At 44.7% G+C, this 17366-nt stretch overlaps 1 protein-coding gene across 9 annotated transcripts in view; it reads right to left on the bottom strand.

Annotated features, from left to right (window-relative positions):
- The window catches only part of PIGQ (phosphatidylinositol glycan anchor biosynthesis class Q), a 38807-nt gene that overhangs the window by 9987 nt on the left and 11454 nt on the right, over window positions 1-17366 (bottom strand). For 8 of the 9 annotated variants that reach the window (XR_008747235.1, XM_055804267.1, XM_055804271.1 and 5 more), the window contains exons 3-9: window positions 17176-17307; window positions 15857-15977; window positions 10349-10475; window positions 9194-9347; window positions 6549-6660; window positions 4602-4682; window positions 3471-3585 (exon numbers count right to left, since the gene is read on the bottom strand). Coding sequence is in view for 8 of the 9 variants with exons in the window: in XM_055804267.1 (XP_055660242.1) it covers window positions 3471-3585; window positions 4602-4682; window positions 6549-6660; window positions 9194-9347; window positions 10349-10475; window positions 15857-15977; window positions 17176-17307 (842 nt within the window). In the remaining variant the exon portion in view is untranslated. Of the gene's footprint in view, window positions 1-1121; window positions 2548-3470; window positions 3586-4601; window positions 4683-6548; window positions 6661-9193; window positions 9348-10348; window positions 10476-15856; window positions 15978-17175; window positions 17308-17366 lie in introns of those variants that run through there. The other variant, XM_055804273.1, reaches the window with a different exon arrangement.

Here is a 17366-nt window from a genome sequence, read left to right as displayed (position 1 = left end):
TTTTCCCAAACTTCCATCAGAATGGGAACTCCATGTTAACAGCAGGCAGAACTCACCTTTAATTTGTGCTCATGTGGATACAGCACACGTGCAAACCTCTCCCCCTTTCAGAATAAGGGAGGAAAGTGGCTGGCCTAGAGGCATTAAAGTATTTTAAAGCAATCGCTGCCTATTAATCCCAGCATTCATATGTTTTTAACATACTACAAACCCCATCAAACCTGCCACTTTTATATTTCCTCTTGGATTTGCTACATTCCCAACACTGTAAAGAAAGATGCTGGATTCCAACGGTGACATAGTGCACATAAAGACCTAATGCAATGTTTCCAACAAAGGTAACAACTAGGACTAGAGAGGCATTTTACTTTGAAAGACCTCGAATCACCTCAAATCACAGAAATAAAACCAGCCAAGTGTGCCCCCATTATTCCTTTCTACAGGTAAGAAGATGAGGCAAGAGTAATGAAGTAATCTGCCACAGATCAAAGAGTGGCTCAGAAGTACAAATAGAAATAAAACTCTTCACCTGCTTAAGCCCATCACTACAGTATTTATGTGACCCGAGCACATTTAAAAGCCAAAACATTTGGTCTTTTTGTTCAAGCTTTGAATTAATTAGAATTATACAGTTTACTCCTGGGAGAGCACACTCTTGTCTAGCAGAGACCTCTGGTTTAAACTCTCTCCCCAAATCATAAAGCCTTTTCTGTACAGGACAGGAGGGATTAATCTACATTTTGCTGATTAAACATGGGCTTCCCCAATGGCTTCGAAAAGATGTTTGAGTCTTCTGGGCCTCAATAAGCAAATGTGCTGGATGACAAAAAATGTTTAACATGATTCATTGAGTTTTGGCTAAGAAGAAGCAGTCTAAGTCATTCCAGGAACTACTTTTCAGGCAGGCAATTTGTCAGAGAGAAACAGGAACAAGCAGGCACTGAAGTTTCAGATACATGGTCAAGCACTCTTGAGTCTTATCCTAGGAACAGTCCATTAGATCAGAAAATGCTGCTTCTGTAGGTCATGGCCGCACACTTCTCTTCTATAGCTGCAAGCCACCAATCTTTTAATTAGATTATTTAACTGTTCAAGAGTCTTAAACTTCTAAGAAAACTTACGCACAAAAGGACTACAAATTTATTTTAGAATGATCTATAGATTACTACAGTGCTCAGGAGTCTGAGCAATTCACTTCACAGAAAAAGCTGGAAGGCTTGGTCTACTGCAGATCACTCTAGCAGAAAAGAGCCCAAAAAAATTCCGTGATTCAGCTCTGGAGTTGGCTAGTAGGGTTCTGCTTTTTCTGTACACAGGCACCATCGATGGCACAAGAGAGGTCAAGACATGAACCCATTTGCTTTCTTTCACATGACAGCACACTAAAGCAAGCTCACTGCTTGTCTGTATTCCAGTACTCATGGAGACACCACCATGACAGGTCTTACAGAACCATGACAAAACTTGCCCCAAAGTTTGTGCTGTGAGTATCAAGCAAAGGGGAAAGAAGTACAGAGAAAATGAACTGACCTGTTCATGATCAAACAGCATGCTGGTAACTTGTGTGTGGGCAGAGTCTGAGACCCCTGAACCTCGCTGCTATACCTTACTTCACACTACAAATCAACATCACAGTGTACCCATCCCAGCCAAGGTGGCATCCCTCGACCCAGCACTGGGTGGACAGAAGTTCTGCACACAGGACATCAACTTTGATATACGTGCGAAAGGCTTTTTAAAGTCTGAAGTATTTCACTCCAGATGTGTGAAAAGAAAATACAGACTTTGTTTTGGGTGTGTGGGTGGATCATTCACCTATCCTGGCCCAGGCTTCATCAGTGTAATGTTGTGTCAATTCAGAAACTGCGTCAAAGAACTTGGAGGCCAGATGCCACAACTGAACTGAATTGAACTTAAACACTACACTAACCCCTTGCTGACAGGAAAAGCTATCCATTCATGTTGGTAGAACTATCTTGATGGTGCCTGTAAGATCAGCTGCCGTAACATATGCCAGAGGATGTCTTATCCAAGTTCTGAGTCTGAAAAGGGAGGCAAAACCTAAGCAGTGAGGACATCAAGTGATGTGTACTCTCCAAAGTCCTTTGAATTTGATTCAACTGCTCCATCTGTTACCACTGCAATGACATTTTTTTGCATTGGGACAGGAACACGGGCTGCAGAAATTCTCCGAGATGCCTCTTCATCTAGCAAGCAGCATGGCATTGCAGCGTTCTCTTTCTTAAAATGTTTAAGAGAAGCAAACAAACAAACAAAGTCAGGTAACAAACTCAATTGAGAAAACAGTCCTCTGCCTGGGTGAAGGCTTATTTACCCTGCAGTAGGTAGCTGGCTGAACAAAACTGAGAAGAAGTAATCTAAGAGTGATGGGAATATATGGCTTTACATCTTTCAGCAGCAACAAGATTTTCTTCTGCCCTATGACCTGCTGTTTCCTCAGTCAGTTTTCTTCAGCAGCATCTCCTGCTCTCCAAAGACAGCCCTGAGAGTTTAAGAAGTTTCTGCCAGGAAATTCATAGGAACCTGCTGAAGGCACACACGGAAAAGCAAGAGTTGGTAACGTGGCTTAGCTATACCTCCCCAAAATTGAGCCTGGCACCGCTCCACCAGACAAAGCTGTTATGGGTTGCCTCAAGCTTCCTTTGCATTTGATGACTAGCCTGGGTTTGGTGACGATCAAACTCTTTATTAAATTTTAAATTCCTGCTGCATTCCCTTTAAATGGATGGGAGATAATAACTTAGACATGCTTGATTTTAACTAGATTAACCATAGGTGTTGACAGTTAGACCCATTCCAAAATGACCCTTTACTCTGGTGCCAACCATGGTTGATGGTTAGCAAAACTGGAAAAACAATGACTTGTTTCAAAACGGTGACAGATTAGTTGCAAAAAGAGAACAATTATCTGAAATCTGCCCAGAGCTCAGAAATTAATCCAAACACCTCAGGTCAAGAGTTTGCTTAGTCAAGTCAGCACAGGACTGAAGCAGTTCCATTGATTCACAGCCACTGTGGATCCAGCCCTTTGAAACAGCAGATTTTCTAACTAGTTTTGTAATTTTTGTCATTTGGCTTGTTTCAGAGCCCAAACCCCCAAGGTTAAGAGCTTGTTTAACTCTCAGAAGTTCTACCTGACTTGGTACTCTAGAGCTGGAATCAAAAGATGAACTCATTATACAGTGCTTGTTTGGATGGCACTTTTAGTTGCCATTTTTTTGCACTCCTGATTCTGTTTCAGCATCACATTTCTTTCCATTGACATCCTCATCCTGCTCCTTGCAGGAACTGGTTAACAGTACGGACAACTGCATGACTTGAGCCTTGGGTTCTTTCCTGCCTGCCCCTGCCCCCATCATCTTTCCATTCAGACGCTACCCATTGCATCAATATTAAGTGCATAATGCAAAATCCTTGAACTTCTGCATGTGCAGCGCTGAAGTTCTTACCTGCGAGCCTGTAGGATCTGCAGAGCCGAAGGATGATTGAATAAAGAGGCAGAGAGTCAATCAGGTCAACTAGCAAGTGTATCAGGCCTTGCACAATCACCACCAGCAAACGGAGCTACAAAGAAACGGTTTAATAAGAAAATCTTGAACAGGAAATGCAACATTTGCAAATTCAGGTGCTGACCTCCAATCTGACATTGTCGTGTGCTAAGCTAAAGCCTCCCAAAGTGCTTTTGATGTCTAGAAGTGCTGAGCATCCAGACCCTGCGTGACATTCCCTGACAATCTTAGCTTAAGGGTGTAACTGAAATAAACCTCCTACGGTTGCAGAGGCTGTGACCCACAAAGATGTGAGAGCTATTTTGTTTTCAGTGGTCGCAGTCTAAAAAGGAGAAGTCAGGCTTCCACTTCCACTAAACTCTATCACGGCGTATCAGTGAATGTAAATTTTTCTCTCTCCAACAGTGAGCTGAAGTCTCTTATTTCTGCCTGAAGAAATCCCATGCAGAGCACCTAAGCAAGAGCAAAGCAGTCAGAAATGAGCTTCCTGCTCAGTGTTTTCTGTCCCCTGATCAAAGCACCTCCTTTTGTCAGACTGCATTTATTTTTGCTGCCAAGCTCATCTGAGAAGAGAGGGCTCAAAAAAAGAGATGCTGAAACCATGCGATGGCCACTCTCTGTGGAAAATTTTGTTCCAGGCAGGCCCCAAAGAGGACTGGTCATATTGGGGGAAGAAAAGAAAAATAAAAAAAGTCAAACCCTCTGACAAAGTCTGGCTGAAAGCATTTAACACAGTAAGTTAATTTCCTGGAGAAAAAAAAAAAGTTCTGGATCTAACCAGAAGGGCCATCACCCCAGACATGGGATGGAATGATAAAAAAAAAAAAAGAGTTCTGAGTGAAAGAGAGGGGAACAGCTTGTCCCGCTGACCAAGATTTTCTGGAAATTCCCTTTGGAGAAACACAAACACATATCCTGAATTCCGCTTGCTTGGCCTACATGGGCTGTGTGAGAACCCTTCCTGGGACACCCAGACAAATATTATATTGTGGATGACAGTAAATGCCTTGGAAACCTTTTTTTATTATCTCAGAAGACAGTATACGACTAGCTTCAAGGGTTAAACCTTACCAGGGTAAACACCAAATAATACAGCGCAGTTGTAGGCAGGAGGAACAGCAGGATTGTAAACAGCAAAGTGCCAATAAATAACTAGGGGAAAAAAGAAACAAAAAACAATCGTTAGCAGAGCAATGGTAAAACAAAACAAAATAAAATAATAGGATACTGTGAGACAATGGAAGTTTGCAAGACTCCTTAATGTGGTGGGGTTTTTTTTATTCCCTATGTGAATGATGCTGTTGCCTTGAATATTTTCAGTACTACTTCTCTCACTGGGCCTTTTTAGAAGGCTCCCTATTATAGGAGTATGTTTGGAAAGATAAATAAGCTGGATCCTGACAGCATTTTTTCCTTTCTAGACAATATTCAAGATTTCCTATTTTAGGCCAGCTTCCTTAGGAAACAAGACTTACATGATCATGCCACTTGTCCACTCCCTATTACCATAAGTTTTAGAGCTATTGGTCAGTTTTTACCATAAAAATGTGGAAGGGTACAAAGCAGCAGAAATTTGGTAGGGAATTTTGTAGAGAAGTATTTCTGTTGCTTCTTCTTTTAGCAAACAGGCACCTGGTGAAAAGCTGACAAAATTTGTTTAATAAACATTCCCAGCGGTAGCAGCTGGCTGGTCGGTCCAGCCACAGGACTTCTGCCTCTTGCTCAGTGGGAAACCAGGAGAGAGAAAGAAGCTGGAGTCACTGGTGTGGGGGGAGCAATATTCAGAGGATGAAGGAGAAAAATCCATAGGAAAGCAGGTGTCATTAGCTCCACTGCCCACAGAAAAAGTTATTTTTATTCTGGGCCGGCCCAGCTGGCCTAAGTCTGACTAATTCCAACTGGGAGAAATGCAGATTTATGACAAACAGGGACCTGACTCTACAATTTTCAGTCACTGCTTCCAAAACAGAGAGGCCACAGGAACACAGGGCACTGCCATTTCTGCAAAAAAGAGATCATGGCCACGGTATATTATGAAAGAAAATAATGCAGACAGCCATGTCACAGAGGTGGATCAACATCCCAGTTTTATGTATGTAACCTGAAATAGATCATAACCCAATCCATTCTCTTCACAGCAGTTGTTTCTTCCCTCCTCTGTCACTCCACTGCAGTTGCTTAACATCTCCAAAAGTCTTTTAAGGTCTGCTTTGAATGTCTATTCCCTCCCAGGCCAACAACCAAATTCCCACTGGCCTCCAGAGCAGCAGGATGAAGCCTGAAGTGCCAAACCAATTCTCCTCAATGTACACAGGGACCAAGCCCTGATGCAAACCCTCTTCCTGGCACAGAGGCTTTTAATCACTAAAGAAACAGAAAAATAGCTCCTCCACTGTGGTGTAAGAAGCTCAAGGTTATCTGCTGTAATGGAGAGAGAGAGGCACTGGCCCTGGAAGTTACCAAATATTGTCATATTATTTTAGTCATGTTTGCTACCACCAGCATGGAGCAGTTCAGGCTCTGCCGAACTTTTCGCTTGGCATTTCAGAAATTAAAAAGAGCTTACAGCATTTGACAAAAAACCTGCCTCTGCTGCTTGAGTGAGAATGTGTGGGCCAGGCTCCAGCAGAACCTGAATGAAACAGGGCCTTTTAATAGAAACGCTGGCACGTCTGTTACTGTGGCAACACTGCTGGGCACCACTCTTTAAACTGCCTTCCTCCCCCCATACCCACTCCCATGCTCCAGGAGCTGCGAGCACCTGCAGCACCCACTGCAGTTCACCAGGGCGCCTTGCAGGTGCTCAGCAGAGCATGCAGAGAAGTGAAGGGGTGCCGCAGAGCAGCAGAGTCCAAGCATTCGGTTCTAAGAGCCACAGACACAGAGTGCTGGAGCATGCGTTTGTTCTGGGTACTGCAAAGCCTCCCGTGGCTTCTCTCTTAGTCTTGGCTAAAGCAGAGTAGGATTGTAGTGCCCATGGGCAGCGTCCTGTGGCAAGCCCCTGGCATACAGTACTACCTGGTCCAAGTCATAGGAGCAGGAATCCACCCGCTGCCGGAGGACGTTCCACTTCTTCCCACGGAACAAGCGCCAGAGAGATGACAGGCCATAAATCTTCAGGCAGTAGAGCCTGAGTGAAGAGAAGATGCTGTGCGTCAGAGCTGCGAGCTCCCAAGCTTTAACACAAAACAGCTGTCAGCATTACACCCCTGCACCCACTCGCTCAGAGTGACAAAAGAAATCAACTTGAGAACGATGCAGAAAAAATACCGATTGCTCAGTCTTGTATTTGGGCTGGCCCCTGGCACGGGCAAAGGAGGCTACCGCAGACAGCTCTGGGCCACTGGTGGGCAGTGGCCATGCCGTGGGCCAGGGCTGCGGCAAGGCTCTTGATAGGGTGTCCCCTATGAGCAGCACCAATTGCCAGCTCCACGCCACCACCTTCCCTACAGCAAAAGCAGCAGCAAGCTTATTGCCCCGAGCTCGGCTCTGCCTCTTCAGTTCAGACCTGCCCTGTTCCCCTGACCACACAGCCCTTCCACACAGCAGCGGCCAAGGTCTTACCCCTCACACCTGAGGCAATGCAATTCAGCTTTGCCTCCTCAGCACAGAGAAACAAGGGGGGGGGACTGGAGCCCCTGCACCTTCGTTAGTAGGCCACAGCTTCCAACATCCTGAAGAGTGGGGGAAGAGATCAACGAAATGGCTGGTGGCCCCTACTGCATCCTTTCCTTGGACTTTCATAACTTGATGCAATGACACTTGGAGCTACTTCCCTCCCAGAAAAATGGCAATGGTGAAAGAAGCTCGGGGTGATAAGGGGTGGGGAACAGACACAGCTGTAGAATAAGGATGGGGAAGCAAGAGCCCCTGGGATGGAGGCACAATGAGCCCTGGGCAGCAGTGTCCAGCATACAGGGATGTAAAGAAAGGGGACACAAGCAATTTGTGGCGCAGAACAGAGCCTGAGAAAGCCTGATCTACAAAAGCCAGACGAGTTAACCAGCCTAGTTAGGGTGTGGAGACTGCTCAGATTTCAAGGCAGTGTTGTGAAAACAGAGGCAAGGAGTCTTATCCAAAAGAATAATGTGGTTTGAGGAAGAGCAACTGCTTCAAAAAACTGGCAGGGTGTCCCCAGACTGGCAGGCACAGCTCAGTGCACTAACTCCTAGGTAGGAGGGTGCCCTGGACAACTCGTCCAGGTTGCTGGTACACACTTGCCCCATGGTTCTGACTAAGACCACACACTCCCACACACACCCTGACATGACACCAAGCGATGGTGTTCCTGATGTAGCACCTGCCCCACCTTCCCCGGCTGCCTGCACACACATGCCCGCTCTCGTTTCACTGTGCGGTTTGTTTCAGAAGGGGATCTCAGGCTTCAACAGCACCTGAACCAGCAAATTCTTCCCCCAGCTGCAGGAACGAAAGGTGTTGTGGTGGCTATGTTGATGTGGGTGACAGCTATCCCTTCCTGACTCTCCACAGGGGGATTCTGGCACAGCAGGGGCACTTTGGTGCCAGTGGCAAGATAACACTATAGCTGCTCTGTACTTCTAACCACCAGCTGAGACAGGTAGACTGACTCCCTGCAGCTCACAAGGGAAAAGCAATCAGCTGAGAAAATGTTTTTCCTATTTCCAGTCTCTGCACAATTAGAAGGAGCAAGGCCATTCCCCACAGACCAGAACAGAAATTCCAGTAATTAGGTGTTGGGAAAAGACTCCCCATTACTGATTTTGGGTATAAGGCCTATGCTCACAACAGACCGAATTCATAGATTTATCTCAATATTTCTAACCGTTCCCTAAACTACCCATAACTAAAGTTCTACTGTTCTGTTGTTTGCAATGTAAAGCCCTCTGCTCACAGCCTGGGGAGGAACGATGACCATTCTGTACTTTATAAGCCAAAAGTTCCTTCATTTGTTAGGTTGTCTCTCATCTCCTTGCAAGAGCAGATATTCTCCAGTGGCCTGTGTGACTCCTTGCTGCAGCATGTGTTAGTGGAGGGCAGGAACAGAACACATTGGTGGGCATCATTTGCACAGCAACTCTGACATGCCCCGGACATGCGCCAAAGCCCCCTGCACACCCACACACTCCCTCAGAGCCTCTGCCCAGCTCTCAGGCAATGGGGCTCTCCACTAGGTCCAGACAATGGCACCAGGATGGTGTCAGAGCCATGCGGTAACCCCAAACCTGCACCTGCACTCCACGATGCAGACAAGAACCTCTGAAGCAGGGCAGAGGCAGGGGCTTTGGGGCTTCTCCAGAAGTACAAGGGCTCCCCTTTCCTCCACTTTCCCTCAAAACTACAGGACAGAGGGCAACTGAAAAGAGTACTATAAGGTTGAAACAAAGGGATGGGGTGAACTGCTTTCTCGTCCCCTGCCTGTCATGTAGTTTTATTTTTCCAGGTCACTACCACAATAAATAAATATTTTAATGCAGGAGAACTGAAAGATAGGTTGCTTGTACTGCTGTGGCCATCATTTCTACATGCATGAAAGAATGCAATAAATTAATTGCTGGCTAAACTGTGAATTCAAGAGAACTACACCAGGATGGAATGCTCCACAAATTAAAGACATGGCCTGAGTGTTCAGTGGCCCTTCCCCCCAAACATACCCAAGACACAGCCTAGAAAGCTAAACCCACCTGGCTCCGTAGACATAGAAGCAGTAGATGTGGAAGGTCAGAAGTGCAATGATGTCAGAGAGGATGCAGAGAGCCATGGTCAGGCCCAGACAAGCTGACAGACCGACATACCAAAGGATCATCTCAATGAAAGGGGACATCAGGTGAATGTAGCCTAGTGGACATTGCAGAGTGTCAGTATTTGACCGAGGCACCTTCCCCTTAACACTTTCAAAAGACCGATTCGCCCCACCCTAGAACATTGCTCCAGAAATCATAGCCCCCAAAACATGGAAGTAAAACTGGAAAATTCCTTTAGATGCCATCTTCTGTTTAGGAGGGCAAAAATTCTCTTTCACCCCAGGTTTCTGTGCAGGTGTAGCAGCTCTGGGAGGAAGCGGGGGACATGCTTAGTTTGAACAGAGCAGTCATCTCGCTTCGCATGTGATTTGCTTTTCTAGATTTGTGCCCAAGTTCCTAATTACACTTTTAGCTGCACACCTCAACCTTTACTGCAACTTTTTTCTTTTTCTTTTCTTGCTGTTCCCACAAAAGCCACCCCTCATGGCTTTTGTAAAATAAAAAGTGTCGAGGCAAACAGCCTCTTTCATCACTACAGCGGAGCAAAGTCACAGAAACAAGACCAAACTTAATTGGTGAGCAAAGTAAATCAGTATAATAACTAAGGATGTCCATCATGACTGTACTCCTTCATCAAGACACTTATCAAGGATAGCAGGGGTGTGTTATTTCAAGGAGGGACTTGAAGTAAAAAATTGCACTGAACTGAAGTCAGCAATAGGACAGGGTTGGGATTTGCATCCTGAGAGCATGCTTCTCATCGCTATCCTGTCAGCTGCCTCTTACATGGAAAGACTACGAAACCCTATGTAAGACCTAAAGCCTTCCCTTGGACACCCACCACTAATGGCATCAAGCAAGTAAGCTCCGCTGTGATTTGCACTTCTTGCAAAGCATCAATACTTTATTTAATATGCATGACTTCCTCATGTGGGAATCCAACTTTGGCTTGAGTTCCCACAGCAGGAAGACTCACAGACAAGTTTGTACTTGTAGTAATGCATTTTGATTCATTATTCACCTCTAGGCAAACATTAAACACTCAGGAGGGAAGAAATGAAAAGGGAGGCTGAGAAATTAAACAATTGCACTTACTAATCCAAAGATGGATGTGGTAAAGGAAGAAGCGGCCCAAAACCTGATCCAAAGCTCGGTTCATTTTCAGTCCAGCTGGCGCTCCCATTAGCCACTGGAGCAGGTCCTGGAGCTCTTCAGCTACATTCTACAAACACACGGAAGCAAGACACCTGAGTTAAAAGACTGCGACTGCACAGAATGGGTCCTGCGCACTGTACGTGCTGCCCCCCCAAAGTATTCTTAACTCACCCTTCAATCTAATGGGGAAAAAAAAAAAAGTCCAAACAACTACTTTACAGACACCTAGTTAAATTTTATTGACTCTTTAGTGAATCCAAAGCTGAGGAAGCTGAACTGCTTAAGTGGTCTCAGTGCTGGGAACAGAACCCTAGTGTTTGATCGTGGCCAGCCCTGGCAGACTTGCACCGTATGACCTCTTGGTGCAATGAGAGCCCTTGAAATAAATGGTGAATGCTGGTGCACAAATCAACTTCTTCAGACAGTTGACTGAAAAGCCAAAACTGAGCAAGTAATCTAACTATGGGGAAGGCTGCCAGGATTTTGAAAGGGGGAAGATGGCAGTGCACTCATGGGCACAAAAAGTGAATTTTTACAAACAAATAACCTGTATGTGTTTACAGCAGAGTGGAAAACACCATTATATAAATAACACAATTATAAAAATGTAGTTCATACATGAACAAACTTTCTTGATATGCTGTGGTGTACTTGGCAAGGTAACCGTGCTGTGTAGCACTGACCTTGCCTACCACCATTGTGTCTCTCTGCAGGCTTTGTGGAGTCAAAAAGTCAAAAAGAAGCCATCTGAATTATTGAGAGAAAAGACTAATGGAGCTCATCCCCAAATCATTAAGGGCTTTGACTCACAATTTCTGGTGATTTAATCCCAGGCTGACATTATTTACTGACTTTCTGTCTCTACCCCACTACTCTGCCAGAGGTCCCCCTTGCAGCCGACAAGGGCAAAAGATGAGGTGGCTTTGCTCCTCAGTAGTTTGCACCTGACCTACTCACCCAAGCTGAAACCAGCAGTGAAGTCCATTTACCAGACTGAACTGAGGCAGCTGAGAATGGTAACCTCCAACAAAGAGGTGGGGAACATACATGGAAGAAGTGACCTCTCACACTGTCCTACACGAACAGAGATTGTGAGCAAAAGCCTTCTGCCTCTGAAAATCCCTCTTGGCCAGGTCCATGCAAGCAAACTGCACTGCAAATTCTGCCCACGTAGAAGAATGAAGAGCTGATGCACTGTAGCCTACTTTCCCCCTCACTCATATGGATAATCTCCCTAAGGGGAAATTATTTCCAAGGAACGAATCCATTTTATTTATTAACCAAGAGGATCCTTGCAAGATGAGTTTGTAAACATTTACTTTTAGTGTAGTGGCAAAATTAATGGCTCCATCTTCAACTTATCCAAAAGGATTGCTCTTTCATTTCCTTCATTTTCCCTCTGTCTCACTGCAAGTCAGAACCGATTTGAAGCCATGGATCTTACCTCTGTGGCTGAGAAGTGTTAGCTCCTTTATAAATAGACCGGTTTTAATATTTAAAGTGTTGGACTGGTACCTTAGAAAAAGCATTTGGGGATTTTAATGAAATATTTAAATGCTTGAAAGCAGTCCTTCAGCAAGGCTGTTTTTCAGCACTGAATACTTCTGGAGGCTGCCAGTCCCAGAGCTGCTACTGAATTCTGACAGGGACACGCAGCTCTGGGAAGGTGCCCTAGCTTGCTGTTATTTAGCTGGGCAAGGCATTTCAAAATATAGTTCTAAGGCATAACCTTGCAGGTTGTTTTCCAGCCAGATATTTTAGGACTGTTCAATAGCAAGGTGACTGGGAGTCCAATTCTCCTGTTGCAGTCATGAATACCGAATGTGGCCAGTATTAATAAATAAGATAAAAGTGAAATTAAAGTGTTTCATAAAGGGTTGTGAGGACACGGCCAAACTGGAGACTAAAGCTAGCATGGTTTAGATGAGATCGCTGTGGAAATATTTTCCTTACTGGTTTCTTTCTAGTCTCCATATGCAGAGGGTCTAATGGTGATGTGGCATTGATGGAGGAGGACACACAGCACACTGCAGGTGGGCACCGGGAAGCTCACTGCAAACGTCCTGAGCGGAGCATCTAGTGCAAGTCAGCAAGCAGAGTCAAAGCACTCCCTGCCAGACACATCTGCCCTGTGTCTGGTGCAGGCGTTTGGGGCTATAAGTTATACTATTTTACAAAATGTCATCTAAGAATATTTTCCAGGAAGTGACCTCTCTGCTTGTTGTGCTTATGGATTAGCAGAATGTGACTGAATAGGAATTTACGTCCAATTATCTCCAAGTCCCAGTAACATTTTTGGAGGCACGATCTATGATAAATATTTAACTGTTTCAGAGAGATTACAGCTTAAGAAAAAGAGACATCAGCAAGGATGAAAGAGGTGAAAGACAAAAAAAAAAAAGATGGTTTACAAGCAGTTCTTTTTAAAACAGACAAACGTAGCACCTTGAATCAGGTATTTCTGAAAGAAGGCTGTCTTGTGGAAGGCAAACTAAAGGACAACCATTGGGAAGCCTAGTGGGATTGAAAGGAAAGAGGAGGATAGGAGCTGTGAGGGCACCTACGGAGAGATTATTCATATTTTCCATTTCTTGGATTCGAAAGCCTGCTCCAGAAATCAGTCCTTCATACTGCACATAGCTACTCGCCAGTTACTCCCTAGGTGTCTCTGAATCACATCTGCCTCATTTACTGACAAAAGCAACTTGTTATTACAGTCAGCGCAGTGCAGCTCATAAAGCTGTGAAAGTGGGAGCTGCAGTCAATGGTGTCTTGTGCATCATCAACAATTGCTAGCTAAGTGCTGATTTGAGAACCATTATATCAGGGGATGACGAATGATGGCTAGGGAACATGGCTCGATCCTCACATCAGCAGCCTGAGCTAGTGACCCTGGCAGTTGCTGAGAGCCCAAACAAGCTACCTGCATCTGCTTATTTCCAGAGAGATATTTGCTAGGAAAAAAGATGAGCACTGTATCCAGTCCCCACACAGCTACCATTTTGTCATTACTAAAATCAATCAAACCAATAAAGTTATACATTATATAAGGCTAGTCTGTCGATATTAAAATAAATCAAATCAATAAGGTTAAAATAAGGTTATGTATATAACCCTACAATATATAATAAACTTATTGTAATACATATCATGTTCTATTTACTAACAGACACAGAGAAGTAAGGTCAATGCCATCATCAGATCTGGGGCACATATATAAAAAGCAGAACAGCAAGGAGCATCGGGAAAGGAAAAGTAACTCATTCTGCACATGGGAAAGTTTGCGTTACTGAACTTGGCAACACAAATGCACTTGAGAAAGCCCAAGTGATGGGAATAATGCATACCAGATGGACACTCAGCAGCAAAGAGGAAACCTACTGCTGAATGGCTAAGGGGAGCTTTTGCTGTCATACTGGAAAAGAAGTGGCGCTGGCTTGCACGCCACATGCTGAAGTCATTGGTATATTTTGGGATCACTCAGATCTGCATTTTTTAAGGCCTGCACATAATGCATATAAATCAATGACCACCGAAGGCAGTAAAAGGACAACTCCAAATGATTTTATGTCCACAATCTAATATGCTTGAAAGAAGAAAGTAAGGCTGGAAAGTAAGATGTCAATGTGGCCTGAACTGATAAGCTTGGAGAAGCAGAGAAGAAAGGCACCGACTGACTGCCAGGCCACCCACATACGGAGGAGTTAGCACTTCCAGGAAAGTAAGTAAACAGTTCTTGGAGATAGCAAGGTAATGAAGTCTGCACATGTAGGAGACATGGTGAAAATAACTGACACTATGACGCCTAAGTTGAGTGACAGATGAGCTAACTTACTGAAAGAGGAATGAACGACCAAGTCTCAGGAGCAAGCCTATCCAGGACAGGTGCTGGGATTGGATACACCTTGAGCACGGAGAGCGTCCATCTGCCAAAGACACTGGGCAGATGGAACCCCTCCTGGAGCCACCTGTGCAAACAGGAACGCAGCCAAAAGCCACTTCCTTGCAGACTTGTTAAGAAATCAGATTTCTAAGAGCTGGACACTTAAGTAATCCCATAGGGAGAGCTCTAGAGAACTTAAACTTCTCCAGCTAAAATATCTGTAAGAGAGAATACGACTTAGAAAAAAAAAATTTAGTGTATAGCTCAAATACAAGAGCAAATGTATTGCAAGAATTGTGGTCCTTTCTACCCCACTGCTGTCTGCACCAATCCTTAAAAGTTTTACTATGAAAAATAACAAAAATAGCCGTGGATCATGATTACTGCTGTGCTGGGCACTCCATATGCTTTCTGAAAGTGCAGCATACAAGAATGATCAGAGACCTATAGCTTCTAACAGTTAAAAGATTAGATATGGACCAAGCAGATGACCATCAAGGGAAATGTGAGCTCTTCCCAAGAAAGACAGCATAAGTAGGAGAAGTAAACTCCTGCTGGAATTCTCTAATCAGAATAAAATTCCTCCCAACCAAGAAGCTGGAGAAAGAGCAAAGACAGGATGTTCTCCAGCTGCTAGAAACCAAGGGAAAGATCCACCTTCCCTCCTAGAAATGAAAGGAAAGTGGGCAGAGAAAGGATTAGGCTGTGCAGCTGCATGGCAGCGCTCAGCGTCGGCTGCACATTTCTTTCCAGGACACAGAAACTCTTAAAACCAAGCTAACTTCAGATTAGCGGTCTGGTCTCCAGCCTGTAAAGTACATTACATGTTCCTTACTGCCACTAAACAGATATATTGGAGCACTGCGCCTAAAATGAACCACCAGAAAAGCAGGACAGTATAAGTCATACTTGTTCTTCATGAATTTAAGTTGATGTCAAGAGATCTTAGTGGGCAAGTGGAGTGATGTTTGAGAAAATCACAGGAGGCAGCAAGTTTTCCTAGTTTACCATCTGTACGGCAGAGCTCTTGGAGAGGATTTCAGGTGTTTACATCCTGACTAGCTAATGCCTTTGGATTTCCCCACAAACTTCCTTTTCACAAACACAGCTGCACTGCTTATCAAGTTTGACTTTCAGCAATTTATCAGATTCAACCCAGGTTACAGCTTTTCCCCCCACACCCCAAATGCCCCATATAGCAACAACTTGAGAACATTTCCTGTTGACTCCAGAATAAAAGTATTCTGGCTTGATAACCACTCAATCTGCAGCTGCAGAGCTCTGTCCAAGCCATAATTGTTACTCTAGGACTGGAGCAGCCCTCCGGTAAACGTCTAATTACTATTCACTGCACATGCAAAGCAGAGCCGTGTTCCTTTTGAGCAGCCTCAGCAGGCTCGATTTGAAGATTTCACTGTTCTTGAGGAGACCTCATTTGCATGACTTCAGACAGGACTCTCTCTGAACACCTTGTGCATAAGGCATTGCCTCCTTACAACCCGAGGCACCAAGAGCTGGTCAGTACCCACAGCAGGTGAAAGAGAAATGGCTTTGGCCAGACTTACATCGGCCACGGGGATGAGAGTGTCAGCAAGGTGACCAATTCGGTTCTTTCTGTACAGCCAGGACATCAGCAGTATCCCCAGAGCCACATCAATCAGCAGAGAGACAAAGATGTTGGCTTTCCTACATGCAGGATAAAGAGAAACAGTGTTAGACAAAAAGGAAGGACATTGTTTAATGTTTCAATGGCAATTGTTGACTTCATTTACATAGCATCTTTAATGTCCCAGGGAACCAGGACAATTTACTGAAGAGGCACAGTACAGAGATCTTTTGACTTTCACTGGTGTGCTGCTACTTCTGTGGCCAAACACGGAGCCACTCAGCGCCTGCCACACCACAAAACCTTTTTTAGTAAGGGGAGTGAACAGCGGGACTGAAGCTACAAAGAGGAATGTTAGACAAAGTCTGTAGTACACATATAATTGGGGGGGATTTACCAATACTAAGGGCACCAGCACTTGGAGCATCCACACTGAGATCAGTTGGCTTTCCAAGAGGTATACTTTAGTTGAACCACTAGTCAACGTAATTTAAAATAAGTGTTTCTGGGTACATACACACACCCAGAAGGGCTGATGAACTGCCCCTTCACTGCTAGAGTTTCTGAATGAAATTCCATGACGTGAGTTATTCGGGAAATCAGATTAAACAATCACAGTTACTTCTGGCCTTCAAATCTGCTAATCTATTTTAAGTGTTCACTGGGAGTCTATTACTGCAGGATCAGAGAACCACACAGAACAAGACTCGCTGTGTAATGGCCGTAGGGCATTCAATATCTGTCTCAGATCTCTGCCTCTCCCTGTTCCACTCACTGTGCTGCATGTTTGCTTTTTCTGCTACACTGACTTGTTACTGCTGCTGGAGTTTCGTCTGCCGTTACTGCAAGAAAGAGTCCCCAAATAAGTGGGTGAAAGAGGGGATTATTAAACTTTTCTGCTCTTACGGAAAGTGCACTGAATACTGATTGTAGAATTTGGTTAACAGCAGCATGTGTGAAAGCAATGAGCTTGTGGGAGTAACGATAGCAAAGCACTACACACACGGGTGCAGCACAAGCTTTCTGTGGGCAATATCCTGGTCACTTTTCCCAAGCTAGGGAAAAAGGCATCTATCTGGCAAAAGGCATAATTAATAAAAACAAAGTGCACAGCAAAGATCTGCAAACTAGCAGGGAGTAGAACGAGGAAGGCAACATGACATGGTGCAGTGAGGATGGACCCCACAGTACTGTGCGGGCAGAAGATCTGTGGTTTGGGTTCCCCAGAGGAGACAGGGCTAGAGCAGAGCTATGCATGGCTTTATATGTACTCCATACCTCATTAGCTGAGACTCATTTTGAGCCTTCTTGTTGCTGCTGATGACCTGCAGGTGCTGCAGGCGATATCCCAGCTGTTCACAAGTTGAGAGTTTGCTCCATAAGAAAGACAAAGGCCAAAACTTCAGCACCCTGCAAAAACACGAAGGGATTTACTTTTGCCGTATAACTGGCTGTCCAGCGTACAAACT

The sequence above is a fragment of the Falco peregrinus genome, chromosome 5, assembly GCF_023634155.1.
Source record: "Falco peregrinus isolate bFalPer1 chromosome 5, bFalPer1.pri, whole genome shotgun sequence".
NCBI lineage: Eukaryota > Metazoa > Chordata > Aves > Falconiformes > Falconidae > Falco > Falco peregrinus.
The sequence above is the reverse complement of the archived record's forward strand: the minus strand, read 5'-3'. Positions and strand labels throughout refer to the sequence as shown.